Source organism: Labrus mixtus, chromosome 8 (genome assembly GCF_963584025.1).
Source record: "Labrus mixtus chromosome 8, fLabMix1.1, whole genome shotgun sequence".
Taxonomy (NCBI): domain Eukaryota; kingdom Metazoa; phylum Chordata; class Actinopteri; order Labriformes; family Labridae; genus Labrus; species Labrus mixtus.
This window is the reverse complement of record NC_083619.1, coordinates 18,520,762-18,544,028: the sequence shown is the minus strand read 5'-3', so window position 1 is coordinate 18,544,028 and position 23,267 is coordinate 18,520,762. Positions and strand designations below refer to the sequence as shown.

Below are 23,267 nucleotides of genomic sequence, written 5' to 3'. Positions count from 1 at the left end.
CGTCTGATGGCTCCCTGGCCACCTCGCAAAAAGGACAAAAAAAGAAAAAGTTGTTTATCTAAATACTCTCTGAACAGAAGTTGATTTTAATCTCTGTGCAGAGCTTAATTTAGTCCCCACAAACACATTTGCATGTCAATGAAAATAGCAAAAGCAATCGCCTGCCTTTTTTTTTTTTTTTTGTTGGTACACAATTTAACCTGCTTTCCAACGACAGAGGCGTTTCCAAGCAGGTATATTCCTGCCAGCTCACCTTTCGCTTGAACTTTGACTATTTTTATGTTCAGCCAGTTCTTTTCAACGACTAAAACTCCCCATAGGGTAAATATAAATTATGATCAGTTCACTTTATCCCGAGACATCCATTACAAGGGAAAATGAAAGTACAAGGTGCTATCTCCTGCCGTTTGCTCTTTATTCTACATAAACAGAAAACACTTAGCATGTAAAATTAATGTGAAAATTATTCCCGGGGTAAACTATAAACACAGAAGTTACCCCGCACATTTACCCTTTTTTTCTCCTTCCCCTAGATCAGAGTGTAATTGCCAGTAATCAGGTCTGTTTGCTGCTGATAAAACCACTCTGAATGCGAGGAACCCTCTTTGTGTGATGACTCAATTATGCCAGAAGTGGCTCATCAAACCTGGCCCATCAGCTGCTTTAATAAATAAGGAGGAAAACTTGCTGCAGGCGCATTATAATTCCATTCATTCCATAATTAAATCCATTCCAGTTTTAACCCTTCGCTCTGTGTGCTTCTGGAAGAGGAAACAAAAACAAGGAGAGAGGGGGGTGGGGTGGGGTGGGGGTTTGGGGGTGGGGGGGGGGGGGTAAGTACACACCAGACAGTGACCTTGCACAGAGCACCCATCCGTTCCCTATAATTCAAAATGATACTGTTGAAGAAAGGTTAAGAGAAGGCTTGCGCAGAAAAGGATGAGAATCAGTTAAGACCTGGCTTCTTTTTTGTATCATGTATGCATTGTTTCCATACGCAGCCTTACACAGTAATTATATTAAACAAGTAATCTAATCATAACAGTTGCTTGGTTGAGTGTGCAGCACTGACATTTTGAAATCTTATTTGGTGTAATCTCATTTGCCTCTATCATCTCGCCTGTACCCCTCTATCTGAAAGGAAATGTAAATAATGTAATTAATTTTATGCTCTCCAGAATCTTACTTTGCTACTCCGGCCCCGTTTTATTGGCTTCAAGATGAGGTATCAGCACTGTGTTGTTGTTTTTTTTTTTTTTTAACTCCACCACAATAATGTCTGTGTTAATTACATGAGAGTGTCCCAAGTGCTCGGATAAGCTGGGAACAAGGGGACACAAAGACTCAAGGTCAGTGATGAATCTCCACAGCAGCTGCATGGTATTAATAAGGCATTATATGAAAAATAATCATAATAGCATCACTTACAACAAAATGCAAGAGTGCGTCGGGGTGTTTTACAGATATTTCCTCTCCACGGTCTCAGCTTGGATCCAGCCTTTCTGATAATGGTGAGAGGCATTGGTTATTCATGACTGCTGGACTGGGAAGGTCTCCCTCTTTTTTTTTTTTTTTTTTACCCCAGTCGCAGCCCATTCTCTTCCTCTGTGGTGGGAATGCTAGCAGATGGGGTTAGGGGGGAATGGGCTGGGCTCAAGGACAGCTAGCATCCAGATTAACACATAGAAAATCTCATAGACCCCAAGCATCAGGCTGCCTCCTTTCCCCCCTGAGAAATCTGCCCTAGACGCAGGGAAACCGTCCTCTCTAAAGCATTATTTGTGTAGGGGTGTGTGCACCAGAGGAGGAGAAGGGGGTGTGGGGGGGGGGGGGGGCCGGGGGGCGCATAAATATGATTCAGCAGATGACGAACCAGCTCAAATAGTAGAGTCTTTTTTCATATGCTAATGAAACTGGGTGAATAACCCCCTTCCCTCCCCATCTTTTCCCCCTCAGTTTTGTTTTTTGTGGGGAAGTGCTCTGTGAGCTATAATTAAGAAGATGTTGTTTTCTTTTCTTTTTTCAAAGCTAACAGAAATAAATAATTCCATAATAAGATCTGTGAAGTGAAGAGGCTTAATGTACTCATTGTGTTCATCCTTGTTTTCCCTCTTGGATGTTTTGTATTAATTAGAAGCAAGCAATTTGATCTCTGTCAAGCAATCAATTTGCATTGTGCTTCGGAGTCCATGTGAGAGTATTAATGCTCTCTTACAATCTTTTTTCCGACTGTATGGCTCTATGTTATGAAGGTACAACGCTAAAAATCTCCAGAAAGATGCAACAGAAGTCAATAAGTAACTCTATTTTATATATGTTGTTTTTGTGTGTGTTCTAGATAATGAATTACACTATCACCTCCTGAGAAAAAACAAGTGTGAAAACATCAACCAGACTGGACAGTGCGGATCGGGCATCTTATCCTACAGAGTGCTTGGGAAACTACGATCAAAGGTAAACACCCAATCAGGTCTTACATTTTTCATTTATGATGAAAGTTACTTTTTTAGGGACAAAAAGTCTCTTGTGATGAATGATTGTGCAACAGTGTTTTGGATAAGTAGCACTCTTAAGTGGTGGAGTGTCACTGCTCCTTTGACCACAGTGAACACAAGCAGAGATTGTTTTTTTTTACTTATGTAGAGCTGTGGGTGGTTGGCAGATAATACACTCTGTAAAAGGCACAGCTGAGTCAGCCTTTTGCAAAGTAAATGTTGCCTGTAGTTGTGAGGTGTTCTCACTTGGATGTGTACCTGATTAAACTTCCTTAATACAAAGTTTAGTGAGATCTTTAATGAGGTATTTATGTGTAAAGGACAATTCTAGACTTTGAACTATGCTGATGTTTAATGGGATCCGTTTCTTCTCATAAAGAAGTGGCAGGTATCTGTGAATGTGAATTTTGAACTACATGGAAATAAATCAGCAGGTAGTAGTTATATTGAGTAATCATCAACCTTAACAAGCGTACTCAGTAAAGTAAATCTGTGGGTGTTTACTTTTGAAATAGGGATCCTACAACAATCCCAACAAATCTCTGATAACATTGACATGAGTAGTTGTCTTCTACACAGAAATGTAATGTCAGAGAAGACGCTGGGATGGCACGGGCAACAAACTGTAGATGGAAACTAGCATTCTTAACTTGTAACTTAAATAATTAAATGTATGTATTGTAAGCAGTATATAAATGGAATTAATAACAAGGTGCGATGTCGTTGCATGCAGATATACTGGGATTTTTTTACATACATGTATCAACAATTCAAATCTATAAAGACATATTTTGTATTACAACTGAGCGTTGTTATATATATTTTATTTTTATACACCACTCTCCATCTATGGGTGCCAACCTGTACAGTTATAATTACTGATGAATGTATGAAAAATTATATTCAACTTCATAATAATGTGTTGCAAACCCTTTATGATATTCAGCTTGCTGCTTGTAAAGATGTCTTATAGGGCTTCAAATTTATATTAGCATTCAACTTTAATACATGGGTGACCAGCGTATTATACAGCCTAGCACTCTGCATAAGAAGTGACCCTCTGAGCAGGAGAAACGTCATACCATCATAGTAGTTAGGGTCCATTATATACATTTCTCATCCAGATATGTATAGGGATATCATCTAAATTCTCCTGTTTGACCCTGAATGTATCTATTTGTTCTGCTTTTGTAAACACTCAGCGTCACATGTTTGTCCATGTTGTTGCCGTGCCAGGACTACCTGTTCGTACGCCAGAGTATCCACGAGGCCTTCACTGATGTCTTGTTACTTGTCACTTCTTATGTGAATTAGATTTACAGTAGCCTGTGCTTTGTCAGGATCAGCTTTGTCATTGTTGTGTGAGAAATGTACATATAGCAGACTTTATGAGCGGTGCTTACACAACAAAGGTTTGGGTTTGCTTGTCAGACTCAAACATCTATAATATGGGAAAATGGATATTCAGCTTTTAAATAGAAAGAAATATGAAGCAATCTTCAGATTTCAAGACTAATTACGTTTTTATGTGAAGTTCTTGAGCAGTATTGAATTATTTGTTGAATCCTGTAGCATTGAGTTTTCTTATGCTATAAGATGATAGCATGCTAACATCATTACAAACACATATTCCTTTATAAATCCAGATAAATACATAAACAAGAAAATGTATAACATTTTTACGATAAAGTACTGTGTTTTACATGAAAAGGGCGCTTCTCAAATGTCAGGCATAAAAATAAAAAAAAACACACCCTGGTAACAACTGTGTGTGTCACTGGTGATATTTTAGTACTCTGATAGCATCATTTGAACTTTGATTAATGTCCATGTTATAATCTCAGGTTGGAAAAAAGTAAGAGCAACATTTTGTTTTCAAAACAACACATTTATAGGAAATGTTGAAGCATGTCTGTGTGGAAAAGTGCAACAAACTAATGAGGTACATTCGTTTTTTTACAGAATGTAATCTATAGTGTTTGTGAGTTGTTTGTCTCAATAGGCTGTAGTAATCAAAAGTAATGAACCTATTATGAGCAGGACCTCTGAGGGCCCGGCGTGGCATTAAGAGTGTGGCACATAAAAGGTTTATTAAAGGAAATTAAGGTCCATCACTGCCACACCTGCTCCCCTATTATAAATGTATGACAGGTCAGTGCCTTCAATCACAACAGCAAACGAGAGAGAGGAGTCATGTTTCCCATTACCAGGGAAAAGTAACAGCATATCCTATGACTCACAGATTTCACTGGCCTGTGACCACTATACGCCACCATCAGCCTGGAATAATTATGTTTAATAGGTTTTATTTGGGACACACAAGCAACAGCCCGCCACAGTGGATGGATTTTAGCAACTATTTCTGTCTAAACACGCACAGGGAGGTTTTGTCCGTACGTTCGTGTCATGTTTTTGGTGTCATTACATGTTCCTCACCTTAAAAGTTTTTTTTTTTTAATCCTAAAATTATACTTAACATGTTTTGCATTTTTTTTTTGAGAGCATTGTGATTTTGAACGCAAAACCGATTGTAAGGCTCACTAGCTATGATTGACAGACAAATAAAATCCCCACTAATCGTCTTCATCTTTTAAATGGTGATACTTTTTTTCATATTAAATAAAGAAACTATATTTAAAAACATGAAATCTGTACGGTTAGAGGATCATTTGTATATTTTCTTTACAGATGGATTCTGAAGGTGAAGAGCAAACATTGAAAGCCTGTAACGGTAGCACAGGTGAGTACAGCTATTTAACTAAATGCACACACACATATTCCACTCACCGCCATGGGCTAGGGGTATCAGTTCAACAATCCAACTTTATAACTGTCAATTTTATGTATTATCTTACCGGTCTGAAGAGCACTGCACTGCCATTTCATTATTCAGAGGGGAATAACTTCATTAAATTGAAACACTGGCTCAAATTAGTTAAGGAGTGTGTCTATATTGTGTGATTGAAAACCTCTAGACTGGATATGTCATTATTTGAGTGTTCAGGGCCTCCGAGGCCTTTCACTATCCGCGCTGCAGCTATTACTACATGTGGGGAAATTCATGAAAAGTGTTATTATTATTGGTCGTGCTTCATGCGAGTAGGGGTAGAACTTGTGAATGAGATGTACGCGGAGCCTCTGGGAAAAATTGATTTAGCCTTTTAGATCATGTTGTCAATGCTGTCAAAGGATGAGCGACTGTTTGTGTCACACTGAATGAAAAGCTTTTTCAGATCAATGAAGAGCCCACTTCTCCATCCTTATACTGATTACACCTGATGGCATTGGACAAGACAATCAAAAAAAACTCTTTGATAAAAAGAGGCATAAAACGATAGAAGCCCAGGTGATACTATCCTTAAACCATTATCTACAAAACAAATATTTACAGAACATAAAATCTTATCAGCTATAGCCAAAAAGTAGTGAGCGGCTTTGAACCTTTGAGGAAGAATAGGTGGGCAGATGCTGTGCCACAGTAGTGGAAATGTAAACATGACTTTTTATCTGATCTTTGTTTTTTGTCTGTTTCATAGGGCTTGCTGACTGCATCACTGAGATTCACAGGTGAACACTTTTAATTTTCTCATCTTTTTTTTTAAATCTTCATGCCAAAATTGATTTATTTATTTTTCCTAGATCATAATTGTGATTTAGAGGGGTTTAACTTTACAAAAACACTTTCTTATTTAACCAGTTAGAGTTTAAAAAAAGCCAACTGAGGCCTTTGTTGACCCTGCTGGGCTTTTTGTCCCTTCCCCTCTTCCCTCCAGCCCATATGGGTCCATGGCGAGGAAGAGGAGTGCTCAGGAAGGGGTGCAGGGCGCCCCCGTCAACAAGAGAAAGTCCCTGCTGATGAAGCCCCGCCACTACAGCCCCAGTGAGGCATGTGAAGAGGAGAGCGAGGACCTGGCACCGCCAAAGGACAAAGAAGAGCTGAGGAACATTGACACTCCAGCAGGTAAACAGATGTCCTGTTGTTTTGTCTGTTTTGATGAACAATTGACGCTGAATTTTAAAATCCCATCTGTTGCATTCATATTTCCCTCCCTCTGCCATCAGCCAGCAGCCGCAGTCATTGTGCAGTGGAAGTGAAAGACTACACTGCTGGGTCCACATTAGTTGTGTCTCACGTCCACAAATTGAAGTTTTGACAGCTGATCTGCCATGATATTTCTGGCGTGGCTTTACCGTCTCTTGATGGGGCCAGATTTCAGACCCCCTCATCTGTCCTCTTTCAATAGCCCGTCCAAACCCATTGAATCCATAGAATGAAAAACTGAGAAAGAAAGGGAGCACCAGTTCACTTTGATTTAAATTAAACTTCTTACGTCCCTTTTAACTGAATTTTTATTGAAGTCCTCTTCTGTGAAATACAAACAAGCTTCAGCGTCGCTTGGCTGATGCTCTGATGTTTGACTGTTACATTTTTACAAAGACTTTACGACAGCACAGGAACATTTCATCGACAACAGTTAGAAATTGTGTATTTTCACTTGTGCCACTGGCCTTTTCACAAGCAAAAATGTTTTTCCTTTTTTCCCAATGAATTGAATTTGGTACTTTTGGCAACAATGCTCGTGGTGTACATGTGCATTCTCGCCCACTATAATCTGCGCTGATTTGGTATATTTTTAACGATGTAACTAAGCAACAAACGTAATTGTCCCTTTCAAAAGCTTTTGTTAGGCCCTCTAACACAGTCTAATACATAATTAGGCATAATGTCTACGGCTCATTATAGTACACATGTGTGTAGTTAAATGGACCAGGAGAGTAGCTCACTGAATTGTGTGGATTCATTGGAAATGGAATTTATTTGTTTCCTAGGTTCATATTACATTACAATTATCCAAGTAATTCACTGTGCATCATCAGTTTTTCCTTTTGTTGATGTGTATTTAAAATACTTTTCCTTTTTATCATCCAACAGTGATTGACTGCTGTATATTTTCCTGATTTGAACCTGATATTCAGCGGAGCAGATTTAAAACAAAACAAAATGCTGCCAGAATAAAATTTCAAAAAAATCTGAGTGTTAAATCATCGCGGATATTGATAAACAATTTCAGAGCATATTTTCCTGTTATTGTCAGTTTTGGGGGGGCTATTTTCTGTGTTAAAAAAAACAACAAAAATTGGAAAAGTGGACTGGAAGCAATAAGAATTTTTGCTGTGGGAAGCTGGTCATATCTGCATTTTAACAAAAAGGGAGAAAAATAAGCCTCTCGTTTGGTTGGGCCACACTGCGTTCAACTCCAGCCAACTGCAGCCCTGCTGCAGAGTGCTGGTAATGGCTATTCTGGAGTACAAACTGTTCACCTGTTCCAACACACAAACCACCGGAGGGATCCAAGTTTTTTTCCTCCATCCCTTTCCTTTTTTTAACTGCACTTCTGTGTCTCTGGGTTTCTATGTGTGTGTGTGTGTGTGTGTGTGTGTGTGTGTGTGTGTGTGTGTGTATATACGTCTGTGTGCCTGTCTGACTGTATGCCGCTGTGTCAGGCCGGGAGTCCATCTGGATGAAAAACAAAACCCTTGTTGCTTCCCTCATATATGTAAATAAGTGGCTTTCATTTTTTATCATTCAAAAAGGTTTGTCTTAACACACCTTTTTCAGACTTTTAGTAGTAACATATCTTCATATTGTTTAAAATATATTTGAAACTCTATATTCTAATGCATTTCATACTGTAAAAAATGACACACTAGCAAACAACAGTTTGTCTTTTTATTAGTGCCACATAATTGATGTTAAAGCTCTTTTAGTGGGGATTAAGTTTGGGGCTTTTTCTCATGAATAAGTAGTAGCTGTCTGATAATGCCTCTTTCTGTGTGTGATCTGATTCTCACAATCCATCTCTATCTATCTCCTCAACACATCGAATCCCACTTTTGGGTCGGGTGTCTAGCCACTTAAGAGGATCTAGCCCTACAGAAAGTAAAAATCCTCACTGTGCAAAGAGCCTTAATCGAGCATAAGTTTGAATGGTGTCGGGGGATCAAGAGAGATTTTGTTGAATCAATCCAGATGATAGCTTTCCATTGTTAATCACTGACCATGACTTACTATATAATCAGTGGTGTTAATAAAGACTTGTTTCAGATGCTTTTTAAGGGATAACATTAACCCTCTTTGTCCACTGATCAGACTTTTTGTGTGGAGGGCTTTGCGATATCTTCTGGCTTTCTGTACATGCGGCCAGGATTTCTGGATTTATACTAAAAAGATTGACGGCCATGGGTCAACACAAATTAAATTATTAAGAGCACTTAGAAGAATAAGCTGGAGAAAATAGATTTGGAGGAAATTAGTGTAGAAATGAAAGAAATAATGTGTGTATACATTTTAATAATTTGCCGTAATACTACTGCATTTTTCATTTATGGTGTCATATCACACCCTGAAAAATTAGAAAAATCATACGACTGAAATGTATCACGTTTAAAAATGTATATATCTCTGTGTGTGAAAGAGTCGTCTCACTCTACAATGTCTGATTCTGATTCTAATGTCCATGATGAGTTTTTAATATTGTCAGACTTTAATGAGAAGCTATGTGACGATCTAAGATGAGTCAAAAATGTAATAATACAAATCCATAGAGGCAGCAGAAAATTAAGAAAACTGAAAAATGTCTTCTTTAAAACATTGAATGGGTCCCTTAGTGATGTGCACTGATAGCTAAGTGACTTTTTAAATCATATTTAATATTTACGTCATGCTATTTCTCTTATTTTATTTTATACTTCAACAGTTTTACAAACACTCGTTTTCTTTTTCCTGAACTATTGATTTGTATTTTTAAGCAATGTCTTTTTAATACTCACAAAGCAAACTACGTGTTTCTTTGAACTCTACTGTGATCACTTTCTTTGTGGCTTGATCTTTTTTTTTGTTTTTTGTTTTTTGACAGAGGTACAGTATGTAAACAAGTTCTGCCACACAGAACAGCAGCAGCTCAGAGATTTCTCTCTTTCATTTTCATGTCTATGCCTTTTCTTCCATCTGTGTCTTAAGGAATCCTCTTCTTTTTCCTTGTTCTCACCCCTAAAAAAAGCAATTATGTGTTTTTAAATTATTATTTTGTTGCAGATGACAACATGTTGCTGCTTTGCTTGCACTTAAAAATACACATAACTAAATCAACCACTGATGTTCAGGGTCCGCCGTACAATAAATCCCTCCATAATCTTGTCCTTAAAATCTTGCTCCAATTGGAGACACAGAAGAAGAAGAAAACAATTGTGTTTCTCATCCCCGGGGTTCATGTTCAACTAGCACAAAGAATAGTCAAAAATGTTATCCAAATATATTCTTGAAATATTAGAACCTTATGATCACATTGCAACATGTGTTTATACTAATCCTCTGGAAGGTTATGAAAAAACATGTTTTTCTCAAGATTTTTTTTGTCAACAAGTAACAGAAGAACTAAAACCTTTAAGGGATTTAGGGAAGATTAAAGAGGACATTCAGTCTTATCCTGGATGTGACTGAAGGGTCACAAACTGTTGTGTCTTGAAAATACAAAAATATAATAAGTCCTTTCCTGTTGTTTCAGATGAAAATGTGACTGCAATCAATGGAGTTGACCACAAAAATGGCTGCTATGACGCAGCAGCAAAGTCTAGCGATTCTATCGGATGGTCAGAAGTTACATCTGATGGCTCGCCACAGTGTGAGCCGGACACATCTGAGCGTCTGATGGATGAAGATGAAGAGGAGCTCCTTAAAAGTAATGTAGAAGAAGACCAAAGTCACGACAGGATGAGCCGTACGTCGTCCCCTCGGAGTCTATACGAAGACATGAGAGAGGCTGAATGGGAGCCGCTGTCTCTGTCTGCCAAGGTGAATGGCCCCGGCTACAGCCCCTCCAGAGCCTCTGAAGACCGGAACGGCCTCATGAAAGAAACGCCTCACCCAGAGTTCGGCGGATTGTTGGCTAGAGCTAACCTTTTTCAGGCCGAAGCTCTAAGATACAAGCCGCTCCCAACAGAGGAGGACAGTGAGGGGGAGGCGGAGGCAGAGAGGCCTCCTCGGCTGGATGGCTGGGCTCTGGGCCTCCACGAGAGAGGCCTCGAAATGAACCATGGGAGGGTGAACTTCAGCCTGTTGGAGCAGGCCATAGCGCTGCAGACGGAGCAAAGACAGGTCCTGCACCACGCCTACAGGGAGATGGACCGCTTCCTCCTGGAGCAGATGAGTAATGAGAGAAGGCACCACAGGATGATGGACATGGACGGCAGACTCAACTATCATGGAGGGAAAGGTAATGGGAAATAGAGTTTTATCTAGAGATAGACACAATGTGAAGAATCAGAAGTTATCATATTATTACTATTATTTCAATAATGTAGCTTCTTGTAGCGTAAATCAGATGAACCCATTGTGATTAGGCACTCCTCAAACATTAAAAGAAGCATACGCATGTGAAGGGGGGGAGGAGGAAAACAGAGGGGGGAAATCCTCTTAAGTATTAAAACATTTTGGCAACAAGTGAAGTAATAAATTAACAGACTAAAATAAAGAAGAACAAAAAATTGTTCTGATGGAATTGCTACTACTCAGAATATTGGATTTTGATAGGAATCCACTGGATATTTAACCATGACCATAAGTCTTAAATCCTCCTAAAGTACCTCTCATGTTTCCCTCTGATTCTTCAAATGACTGCAGCTAAAAGTGTAATCCTAGATGTAATCTTTCGATGGATGGGCATTAAGAAGTGAATGCTCTGTGTTGAACTGCAGCCTTAACTAAAATGACAGATTAAGAGAAAAAAAGTCTCTTGCTTTGCATGATATTTCAATCTGTTGACCTCTGTACAGTATGTATAAAGGAAAGTGCATTATAATTTTTTTTACTTTTAAGAATATTTTTTTTACATTTCTTTAATGAATACATGTAAACACAGAAGGGCTTTGGAAGCAGCTTAGTGGTTGTATTATTTGTACGCATTGTTAAATCTTGTTTTACTGTGTCCACAGACTCTCCACGGACAGATAAAAAAGATATCAAGTGTCCCACTCCAGGCTGCGACGGCACCGGTCATGTTACCGGCCTGTACCCACATCACAGGAGTTTGTCTGGGTGTCCCCATAAAGTCCGAGTTCCACCGGAGAGTAAGTCCAACGCAGTTTGTGTAACAGAAAGTCAATTATACTTATAACCGCTGTCAGTTTTAGGATTTACTATCACACTCATTGAAATCCTCTTTAGCACAAACCCAAAGACAAAAAAGACATGCTTACACATTCACTTCAATTCAAAGATGTACGAGAAACTTTTCAAACAAATTTACAGGATTTTCTCTCCCTCTCCTTTTCTCATAATGCGTTGTAATATATGAATGTTGAATTCTTCCCCCCGCCCCTCCTCACGTTGGCGATTGTTAAGTCATTTCAATATAACTCAACAAACATCCGACATTAAACAGTAATGTTACAAAAGGAACAGAAAAAGTAATTAACTTTTTCAAAAAAGCGCGTGCTCTTAGTCTGGAGGCAGTATTTGCAAATCAAAGGGCTAGCTAACGCTGCATTCAAAAATAAATAGACAACTCCAACAAACTAATTGGAGAATGTGCACAGAGAAGAAGTTTCTAAGGATACAGAGCGGACCTTTAACGACGCGTTTGTTTTGAAGAATATAATCAGCTGTCTTGTTACGCTCCTCTTTGCACTAAGCTATTTACATTTCAGCCACATTACAGAATTCCTCACAATGAGGAAGCCTTTTGCTTTTTTCTCCTCTTTCTGTCTCTGTAGGATCTTTGCTCTATAGGCTCTAATGCACCAGCCACCAACATAAATCACCGTTTAGCACATGAAAATGTGTTTGTTTTATTTCCAGAATGCTCAGTATATGTGTTTAAGCTTGATTACGTCTTACATTCTCCTAATCTCCTTTGTCTCTCCTCGTCCCCTCAGTCTTGGCGATGCATGAGAACGTCCTCAAGTGCCCCACCCCTGGGTGCACAGGAAGAGGCCATGTCAACAGCAACCGTAGCACCCATCGAAGGTAAATCCACAGGAAATAATCTTTAAAAAATCTGCACAGTATTCACAGATGAGTTGCAGTATGAGGCTAATGTGTTTGATTTCCCCTCAAAACCAGTCTCTCAGGCTGCCCCATCGCCGCTGCAGTGAAAGTCTCCAAACCTCAGGACGAGAGCCTGAAATGCAGACAAACACCTGACCGCTCACCCAGGTACACACTGCCAGATAACATTGAAGATTTCCACTGCTTTCAATGTGGTCACAAAATAATTACAACACGCATCCAGAAATATTTTTTTTTAGCTCCGTTGTGGACTGAAGTTGTAAAAGCAGAACTGAGGTTATGCAAAAAAAAAAAAAAAAAAGAAAAAAGTGATAAACACTATTATTGTTGAGGAGAGTGTGGGATATTTTTATTCCCTGATCCCAGCAGAACACACACAGACTATTTCCAGCTTTCCAAGCAGACATAAGCAACGGTTGCTGGTCCTGTGAGTTCCTCTCTATTAGAGATGATAAAAGAGCAGAACTCTTTGTTCCCTGTGGATATATCATGGGCAGCATGCCCACTCCTACTATATTAATTAGTCTGGCAACCTGGCTGTGGATCTACAACACACATCAGATCCCAGACTCTATGTGTACAAAAGCACTGGCATCCCTGAATGCTTTAAAACAATGTCTATGCTTAAGTGCTTAATACGAGCCTGTTGGGCACTTGTTATTGCTTTTTTATTGCAGGGTACCAGTTTTTGACAATACAATATATATTTATTTGTTTTTTAATTTGTCTCCTTGTAGAGCCATGGGCCTGATAAAGAAGTTTGAGATGAACCAGTTGAACTACAGGCTCTCTCACCCAGTAGCAGCCTTGCAAACGAGCCTGACAAAAGACATGGACAAGTACAAGTACAGCAGAATCCGCTTTGATTATGCCAGCTTTGATGCGCAGGTCTTCGGCAAACAGCCTCTAATGGGGACTAACCAGGACCCAGAAATGTCTCATTTCCCTGACTGTAAGTGTTGTACGTTTTATTTTACTTAGAAACAAGGAATTTGTTCCTTAACATATTGTATGCACACCCTCTTTCATCGTGGCTTTTGTTTAGCTTCAAGGATGCATCTGTTGGAAATGTTTTTGCGCTGTTAAGTTTGAGTAGAACACCTGGTGTCTCAGTAACTAAATTATTCGCTAATTATTTGTCTTTAGCACCACAGCAGTATCCTGGCTTCCTTGGAGCTCCAGGTGGCCGCCTGCCCACCTCTGGTCAGCACAGCCCCCCGAGTCAATTCAAAAAAGAAGATGGTCTCCAAGCGGCAGCAGCGACTGCCGCCATCCTTAACCTCTCCACTCGCTACCGGAAGAACATGGAGGCTGTCGCCGGCCGGCCCTTGGCAACCTCCACAAAGGTAATCAAATTAGACCACTTGGAAAGGTATTTAATGTGGTCATTTTAAAGGAACTCTGATTTGTGTATAAAAAGGGAAGACATCAAAAGACAGAATTTGGCAAAGGGAGCTGGGCTCTGGTGGCAGAAAAACAAGGAGGGTTCCACTCTATAAAGCTTTAATGTACACAAATGAAAATTTGTGTAATCACATGAAAAGAAGAAAAAACAATCAGCCTTCTTTCCCAATTACAACTTGAATATTTTTTTTTATTAAACATGTGGTGGTGTATTTTGTTCGACATCAGCTGGCATGTAAAAACCCTGAACTGTTGTCTGAAACTGCATCTTGCCCACTGCAGATGGCAGAGGATATTTTGCTTAGTTATATGATCCAGCATAGGCTGTGTGTCTACACACGAACGTCTTTAAGAGCGTTTTACTGGATTAAATCAATCAGCTAAAGGAGTTAACATCTGAAAAGTTTAATTCACACTAAATCCAAACTCGTCTGCTGTCATTATCTCTGGCGATGTGGCATTGTGTTCACATTTCTCTTAACTCTCTTTATGATTAATATTGATTGCATTCTGTGGGTTACATACGTGCACACTGTACTGTAGATGATTCAAGGTTTCCACACCTACACAGCACAGATCCTTGTCTCCCAGCTTGTTGAGCTGAGAATGTGGCCTTGTACCAGGTACCAGCCCACTGAATGAATAAAACAGTGTTAGCAAGTTAATCATCTGTTCTCGTTTGCAGCTTAGTTGTCTTGGAGAGACGTACAAAATAAAGAACAGCTTTCAGGTCTGAAAAAAGAGGGGCCATATTTAGAGTGTTATATGTCGTCGGATGCTTTAACTTATCTGCATATGTATATGGCATGTTGAAATATCACGCTGAGAGGGCCAAATAGCTCGTCTTAAGAGTGTAAATTCAAGCTCATTTTATTTATCAGGCGCTTAGAAGACATCATTGGGTCTTGAATCATTTAAGAACTTTATCCTGAGTTTTTGTTTTTTGATGCAGTTAAAAAAATACTTATTAAAATAAATGACAGAAATTCTTTTAGTTTTGCACTGGTGTAATTTTGACTATGTGCACACAAATGGCTGGATAATTAAAGTGGACAGCCACATCCAACGTCCATGTAAATGATCCCCTTTAATTAATTTGAAAAGCTCCCCTTTGTTACCAAAAAATAATGATGTATAGGGTTTAATGAAACATATGCGTTGAATAATTGGTTTCGTTTATGGAAAAGGGATTTCAGTATTTAATGAGGTAAAACTTTTAATACCATAAAACAGCCATAAGTCATCATGCGATTGCGTTTCAGCGCAGAAACGACAAACACATCTGTCAGCGGGGAAACTTATGCCACATTAAGCTTTTTAATTTTTGCTATAATAACGATGACCTAAAACCAGCCTGCCCCCCCCCCGCTCCCAACCCCCCTCCCTCCCAGCTGCCATCTTGGTTGTGTGTCCTAGAAAACAGATGACACAGCTGTCACTGAAAAACTACACACCAGTGATTATTTTTTTGTGTTCAGCAGAATTAACGCTGGCTTAGTTTGGTACTTTGTCTGGTGTGAGATAACCGCTGTATGTATTATTTAAATGCATTGTTTGTTTGTGCTGCGTTTCAAGACAATTTTTTTCATGTTTACAGAGAAATGTTGTCTGGTTCAAGTTTACCATATCGCTGCTGTCATATAAATGAGAATCATACTGTTTTATTTACATTGCTTTAAGTGTAATTAGAAGATAGGTTCTATTTTTATCCCCCAATTTATTTGTTTTCATATGGTAGCACACACTGCAATGATGTACCAGGCATCCTTTTTGTACACTTTTACAGCAGTGTGTTGTTTTGATGTGTAATCGTCGATTTGACATTAAGAATTCAGCTACTTTGTCCTCAGGACATGCTTATAGAGGTGGATGAAAATGGAACCCTGGACTTGAGTATGAAGAAGTGCAAAGAAAATGTCAAAGCAAAAACACCTTTGGAAGACCCGCTGTCCCTGTCCGAGCCCTCTGTGGCCAAAGGGGGGAGCATGCTCATCAGCCCTGCCTTCTACCAGCCACTGTGTGAGAGAGACAGCTGGGAGAGCCCCGTCCCTGTCAACTTCAGCAAAGCACACCTTTTACAGGAGCCAGAGGTAAGGGGAAAAAAAACTGAACAACTGCCACATTAGATGTTTTTCCTACAAATGTCAAATATGCACCAAGTGCTGGGAAATGTGAACGACAAATAATGAACATTTGAGGCTCAAAAGGAGGGTACCTACATGTGACCAAACAAAGAAAGTTCCTTTTACAAAGCAAAAATAAACCAGAGTTGCTCACTAATAGACCAAAAAAATAAAATATTATTAAAAAACAAAACAGTGTAGGCCTTTACAGGAAGTTATAGGAATATAATCAAGTTATCTGAGTTAATTTGACATGAAACACTGTTTTAAAGTCCTTTCGTTGTTTTTTAGGAATTAAAAAAATACTCACTCTTCTTGTTATGGACAAGTTTGTGGCTTAAAAGTTGTCAAATTGAGTCTAAAATACTAAAAACAATCCATTTTTTTCTTGACTATAGATAGTTTTAGTTAAAAACCCATAGAATAAAGACACGTGAAAATAGCCAGATTTTTTGTCTCTTTATCATATAAATACTAGAATCTTGCTAAATAGTTTAGTGACTTTAAAATATATAAATACACTTAGGTTCTGAAATCACCAAATGCCCAGAAAAAATACAAATGTGGGAAATTCATGAGAATATTTTTACTTTTTAAAATATGTTTTACACTGAGTACAGGTGTTGATCAGGTCTCCAGATATCACTCTGGGTCTAAATAATTCTTAATATTGTTTATGTAATGTTTTCCTCTCATTGGGTTTTCATTTGTAGTTCATATCCTGAGTTATCAGACTACATTTGACCTGCTTTGGAAACATAGACAACATCTAGTGACTGCACAATCTTGGCTGTTGAAAAAAAAAAAAAAAAAAAGGAAGTCCATACGTCATGGCTATACATGATAAATACTATGTGGATTAAGTGTGACTTTAAATGGATGTATGGTTTACTACAGTATAAGTATCCTTAAGTATAATCTCTCTGCTTTGCACTCTAACCCTCAGGGTTTGTGTTTTAAGAGTATTATTCAGGGCTTTTCATTAATTATTCACTTTTAGGTCATTGCAGATTGTGGTCAGGCCCCTGATAGACAGTTAAAGCCATGTTTTTACTTGTTTCTTTCTCTGCAGGAGGATTACGATCACATCTCTTTGGAGGACCAGCACTATCAAGGAGACGGCAGCATGCTGAGTCCCAAAGCCAAGCTGCTGTTACGAGATTCAAAGAAAGAGCTTTTGAGGTATGAAGAATGGAAACATCTCGAGGCATCTTTATCCAGTCAGCTGTGTATAATGTGAGCCTCCCTTCTAGTTGGCAGATGGTCAGCATTTACCAAAGGAGTTTAAGACAAAAAAAACAAAAAAACCATACCTTTGTTTCAATAGGATAGTTTGATAAAGTGAGTGAAAACACACTGAAACTCACACATCGTTATAACTGGTTTCTGCAGGTTCTTGTGGAGCAGAAATGTATCTATTTGAAGTGAGTTTCCTCCCTGTATGTCCTGTAAAAGCTTACAACTCTTCACTCTTGTAGTTAGAGTGCATGCTCTGCTGGCTCTCCTCTCGAGAATCACACTACAAGAAAAAGTAGGATCCTGTAGTTTCCGCAGCACAGCAACCCCCCTCAGATCTCTTCAGTCACTTTCAGAAACATTAAACCCGATGTTGAGCAAAATCATTTTCTACTAAATTTCCTGCTGTACTAACTCTCTGTAATACCAATGAAAAGGTTGTCAGTGTAAAAAATAAAATAAAATCAGTTCAAGCCTGGCAAAGTCTGTGGGAAGTGGAGTAATCTGTGCATTAAATGCTTTGTGTTCTCCTGCAGCTGTCCGACCCCAGGCTGTGACGGCAGCGGCCATGTGACGGGGAATTATGCATCACATCGGAGGTACCATAATTAATTACTATCTCATTAGTACAAGCTAGCAGATATAAAGACAAGAGGGGGGAAACAGTGCTGAGTGCTGAAATGTTGTTGATTATTACAGTTGCAAACTTGTCACATAGCTCGTAGAGTTTAATATCAAACGTCACTTTTTAAAAACATGCTGACAAGAAAAAGCTTTCTCCTGACAAGGAAGTGGAATTGTGTTTTCATATAATGTAGTATAAATATGCATTGGGACATTGTATTAAGATTATTCAATTCAACTGTGATCAAAGAGTGCATTAAAATGACTGTTAGCTCTTTATCCTCTCTAGTGTGTCTGGATGTCCCCTGGCTGACAAAACACTCAAATCACTGATGGCAGCCAACTCTCAGGAACTAAAGTATGTGTTTTGAAAACTGTTATTGTTGCTAAAGGATTTATCACGTTGAACTAGGCAGCTTGTTTTTACCTCAGCTTTGGGTCAATGCTTTCCTTTTTTTTTTAAACTTTTTTCTTCCCTTTTTCTACTAAATATTATGCGCCAATTTCCATGAACTCCACATGAAGTTGTTTTTGCTTTTTCTACTCTCTTTCTGCATATTAGCATGAATCCAGCGCTCTGCTCGCAGTCTTTTGCTGTAAAAAGCACCTGGTCTCTGTGTCTCTCAACCTGCAGGTGCCCAACACCTGGTTGTGATGGATCTGGACATGTGACTGGGAACTATGCTTCGCACAGAAGGTAGCACAGAGAAATCGTCGCAACTGAGCATGAAATACATTTATCAGATGCATGACATTCAAACAGATGGTGAAAGTCTCACTTTATGCTGCAAACATGCTGCACTTTTTGATTTCTTGTGCTTATTGATTTACTTGGCTGTCTTTACCATACATCCTTCAGATGAATTTCTCTGCACAGGATTTTCTTGTTAAACAATCAAAGTACACTCAGATTTGAGACTTTGTCAGGTTGCTTTAAGCTATGCGAAAGAATAAATTAACTTAATGCTTCAACATTTTTATTTATTTATTTATAGATTCAGATTTGTTTAAACATAAACTCGACATACCTTATAAAGCTGCCAGTAACAATTCAGCTGCTTTATTTTTCCTCACATTAACCCGTACTGTCTCCAATCGTCTTTAGCTTGTCAGGATGTCCACGTGCCAGAAAGGGAGGTTTGAAGCTCACACCAAACAAGGATGACAAAGATGAGCAAGAGCTTAAGTAAGAGATTTTTCCCCCTCATCCCATGCTGTCATGTTTTTTTGTTTGGAAAATAAAACAAGAAAAACATTGTGAAAATGCGTTATGTGTTTGTGCCTGTGGCTTTATACCTGGAGGCCATTAAGTTAAACAAAGAAAATAATTCTTCTCTTGCCGTAACATTAGTGAATTATTTCCTAAGGATTAGCTGCGTGTTTTTGTGGGATTTTTTTTTTCCCGGGGTTTTTGTATATTTCCTATTTTCTGAATGGACTATCTTGCTTATTACTCCTCCCTGAGTGCTTTTTTGTAATTATACTATATTAAGAAAATGTTGAATTGCCCGCTCTGATGGCATCGCTCTCATTTGCAGCTTAATCACTGTCTGGGAAAGTGTTATTGAAAAAAGGAAATAATGTAATTGATTTGCAGTTAAATCCAAAGTCAGATATATGAGCTCTTGTTTACTTATACATCTGGACACAGATTTTTTCTTTTTAATTACTAATGCAAGGCCACGAGCTTAGGAATTAGACTGGAATAGATCTCACACACACTAAGAGAGAAAGGGAGAGAAAGGGGGAGGGAAGCAAATGTCCCTAGATTATTGTAAATAGTGGGCCATATGGCATGGCTCCATTGTCCTGGTGCCTTGCATCAAGCTACCTACCTGTGCTGGTTGGAAGTAATGGGACTGCTGTTGTTTTGTCCTCTAAGTGCTGCGCTGCTGTCGAGTAACAAAATGCTGAAACAGGCTTTTTGCAGCAGCACTCTGCAGCATGTGTGCTATTTGTATCATCTCAGGTGACCTCTCACCTTTATCAATAAGGGAAAGGGTTAGCCACCCCCTAAATTACGTTCTTTCGCATGAGGGGATCCATGACAATTATCTGTAATTCATGTCACTCCATTACTGACCTGCAGAAAACAGGCCTGGATTCCAACTGACAAACTCTTAATGATATTCAGAGTTATGTTTTCAAGCACAAATATCAGCAACCTCCAAATGCACGCACTGAACAGAGCGCGTGTTCCACCCCAAGTTTTAGTGGATTAGTAACTTATAGTTAATGCGATTATTTCTAGTTTTGGCGACTTTATTTTTAATCAGCATTTGGCTGGATTAATCAACTTAATGGTTAACAAATCTTCCGGTCTAGTTATTGAAAGAGAGATTTTTTTTTTTTTTAATGATGTGGTTATTTTTCTCTGAGCAGTTAAATGTTCTTGTTTTTGTCTGCAGCTTAGAAATATTATTAAATGCAAGTTAGTCATATTTTCCCCCCCCGTGTGAATCAGCAGCGTTTGCAGGTTTACAGCGTCGCTCTTAATGTCTTTCTCTGGTAGGTGTCCAGTAATCGGATGTGACGGGCAGGGCCATATATCGGGAAAATACACATCCCATCGCAGCGCAGGCAGTTGTCCGCTCGCTGCCAAAAGACAGAAGGAGTCGTCCGTCAATGGGCTGCCCTTTGCCTGGAAGGCCAATAAACAGGAACTGCCCCATTGTCCCTTGCCTGGCTGCAATGGCCTTGGACATGCCAATAATGTGTTTGCCACTCACAGAAGGTGAGGTCGCCTGTCCTCCATTTTATCTTGAAACAATACAGCCGGTCGACATGTTGCTTTCTTTCTATGGCAGCTTCACTCTCATTAACAGTCTCTATTGATGCTTAACTTTTGTGATATCCTCCGACCTAAAATATTGTCCTTTATGACCTGCTCAACTAGCTTGTCGGGCTGCCCACTGAATGCACAGAGTATCAAGAAAAAGCACTCAGAGGAGGAGATGATGACTATCAAACTGAAAACAAGCAGTGGTAAGTTACTCTGACGTTCTTTGAAATACTCAAGTAGTTTAGATCCAAATACATACCGGCATTGGGATCTGTATTTTCGGTTTGAACATGAAAAATGTAATGTTGTGCTTTAACTCAGGTGTTGAAAACAAAGAAGATATTCAGTATTTGGATCATGAAATTAATGAACTGAATGAATCCAACATGAAAATAGAAGCCGATATGATGCATCTTCAAACCCAGGTAAATATCTACTCTGACAAGTTTCTTTTTAAGGACATAGAAGAAGAAAAGTTTGAGATCTCAATTTTACACTGTTGTCTTGTTTTTTTGTACCCGAAAGCAGATCTCGTCTATGGAATGTAACCTGAAGACAATTGAAGAGGAGAACAAGATGATCGAACAGCACAACGACAGCCTCCTGAAGGAGCTTGCTCGCCTTAGCCAAGCTCTCATTAACAGTCTAACTGACATTCAGCTGCCTCAAATGGTACAGTAAGCCTTGACCACAGACTACACTACCACTCATTATATCTAACCTGTCCTGCAAGATATCTCATTTTTCTATAAATTGTCTTTTCTGCTCTGCTGTTTTCACTAATAGTCGCACATGTTTTTGTTGCAGGGACCCATCAGTGAGCATAATTTTGAAGCCTATGTGAACACATTAACTGATATGTACAACAACTCGGAGCATGAATACTCTCCAGAGTGCAAGGCCCTCTTGGATAATATCAAACAGGCTATTAAGGGCATCCATGTTTAAGCTGTAGAGCTACCAAGAGGTTTCTTTGACTTGGGATAATGGCACTAGATAGCTCTATTTTACTGAAGAGTGCTGGCTTGGCTGCATGTGTAAGACGAGGCTTTTGGAAATGTGTTTGGCATTTCCCCGGTAAATACACTGCAGAGAAAATGACCAGCCGGATTTGTAATGCTTTCTCTGTTTCTGCATTCACTTGATATGTTTATCCTGGTGAGATTTTTACCCCCTCTTGCACTTAATTATTTTGTATGGTTTGCTTGATTTTAATCTGTATGTGTTCATGTCATTATTATATTATTGCTATTTATTATTATATTTGTTCATCAGTGTATTTATTTCCTTGATTTTTATTTATTTCTAGAATTGTAAATGATTAATATTTAAGAAATCTGTTTCTGCACATTGTAAATTACATAGAAGCACATTCCAATTTCATGGCATACTTACGCCATCTAGTGTTGAGAACGTATATTATTATTATTATTATTATTATTATTATTATTATTATTATGATTATTAGACCCTAAGTTGGATCTCCCTTCAGAGTTAGAAAAAAAAACTACCAAAATGATGAAGCTTCAATATTTGTAAGCATTGCTTTTGCTTTGTTTATTGGAAACTGAATGTAAGACAAAGTGACCACTGGGATTAAGAAAATGCAATGCAAATGTACTGTACCTATTCCTTCTCAAACAATAGCAGCTGAATGCAACAAGGTGACAGTGAGCAAAAATGCAACATCATTTAGTGACCTGAATGTCAGATAACGTGCCACAAGAAAAGTGCAACAAAAATCAAAAAAAGTCCACTTTGTCAAGATGTCTTTTTTTAAATATAGATATTAAACTGCCTTCTGTGCACACACTCTGGAGTGTGCATATAGTATGTGCCTAAATGTATATGAATCCATAAAAATATACGAGTAATCTGTTTTGTGGTAGGACAGTATTATGTGGATGGTGTCTAATTTATTATACAGTACAATTATTTTCATAGGAGGAAACGTTTCTGATGACTGTTTGAAATACTGTTGTCTCAGTAGCTGTAATCTCAGAGCCAGGTTTTGAAAAATCACGACTGAGATAAAAAATAATAATCTGGTGTTTATTTCAACCTTTGCTAGCATTCAGAGGGGAAAAAGAAAGGAGTAAACTTTTTAAAACAAACATCTACTTTAGTTTTTTTCTGTTAAACTGCTTACAAGCCTTAACATCTCAACCATTCGTACACTTTGAATACCGGTGTAACGCTTGAAGCAGATTGGAGTAGTAGCTGTTTGAAAACCGAGCGCACTACCACCTCAACTCACATTTCAGTTTCAGTCAATAAATGCAAAAGAAAAAAATAGACAAAAAACATAATGACAACGTAGACAAATGATAGTTGTTGGCTAATCAGTTGTTCGTTTGCATCAATTGCACTTTTGTATTTGGGTTATTTGAAATGTTTTGTTCACCACACTGCCCTTGACTTTAACAGAACGAGGGGAAAGAAATGCTGAAGTCATGTCACCATACATTATGTTCATTTCAACAGAAAATAAATTGAATTTATTTGAGCCATATACGTTTTATTTCTACTAAAAAAAA

At 38.6% G+C, this 23,267-nt stretch overlaps 1 protein-coding gene across 9 annotated transcripts in view; it reads left to right on the top strand.

Moving 5' to 3' along the window:
* Nucleotides 1-22,946, top strand: part of st18 (ST18 C2H2C-type zinc finger transcription factor) — a 31,040-nt gene extending 8,094 nt beyond the window's left edge. For 2 of the 9 annotated variants that reach the window (XM_061044881.1, XM_061044880.1), the window contains exons 2-22: nt 2,339-2,454; nt 5,184-5,235; nt 6,032-6,062; nt 6,269-6,456; nt 10,061-10,768; nt 11,487-11,621; nt 12,429-12,519; nt 12,616-12,708; nt 13,299-13,513; nt 13,708-13,907; nt 15,816-16,055; nt 17,161-17,270; nt 17,861-17,923; nt 18,238-18,306; nt 18,511-18,645; nt 19,054-19,134; nt 20,461-20,682; nt 20,845-20,933; nt 21,052-21,155; nt 21,256-21,402; nt 21,538-22,946. In XM_061044881.1, coding sequence (XP_060900864.1) covers nt 5,184-5,235; nt 6,032-6,062; nt 6,269-6,456; nt 10,061-10,768; nt 11,487-11,621; nt 12,429-12,519; nt 12,616-12,708; nt 13,299-13,513; nt 13,708-13,907; nt 15,816-16,055; nt 17,161-17,270; nt 17,861-17,923; nt 18,238-18,306; nt 18,511-18,645; nt 19,054-19,134; nt 20,461-20,682; nt 20,845-20,933; nt 21,052-21,155; nt 21,256-21,402; nt 21,538-21,678 — 3,114 coding nt within the window. In that variant the 5' untranslated portion in view covers nt 2,339-2,454 and the 3' untranslated portion in view covers nt 21,679-22,946. The remainder of the gene's footprint in view (nt 1-2,338; nt 2,455-5,183; nt 5,236-6,031; nt 6,063-6,268; nt 6,457-10,060; nt 10,769-11,486; nt 11,622-12,428; nt 12,520-12,615; nt 12,709-13,298; nt 13,514-13,707; nt 13,908-15,815; nt 16,056-17,160; nt 17,271-17,860; nt 17,924-18,237; nt 18,307-18,510; nt 18,646-19,053; nt 19,135-20,460; nt 20,683-20,844; nt 20,934-21,051; nt 21,156-21,255; nt 21,403-21,537) is intronic. The other 7 variants (XM_061044889.1, XM_061044884.1, XM_061044885.1 and 4 more) reach the window with 6 other exon arrangements.
* Nucleotides 22,947-23,267: the final 321 nt, after the last annotated feature.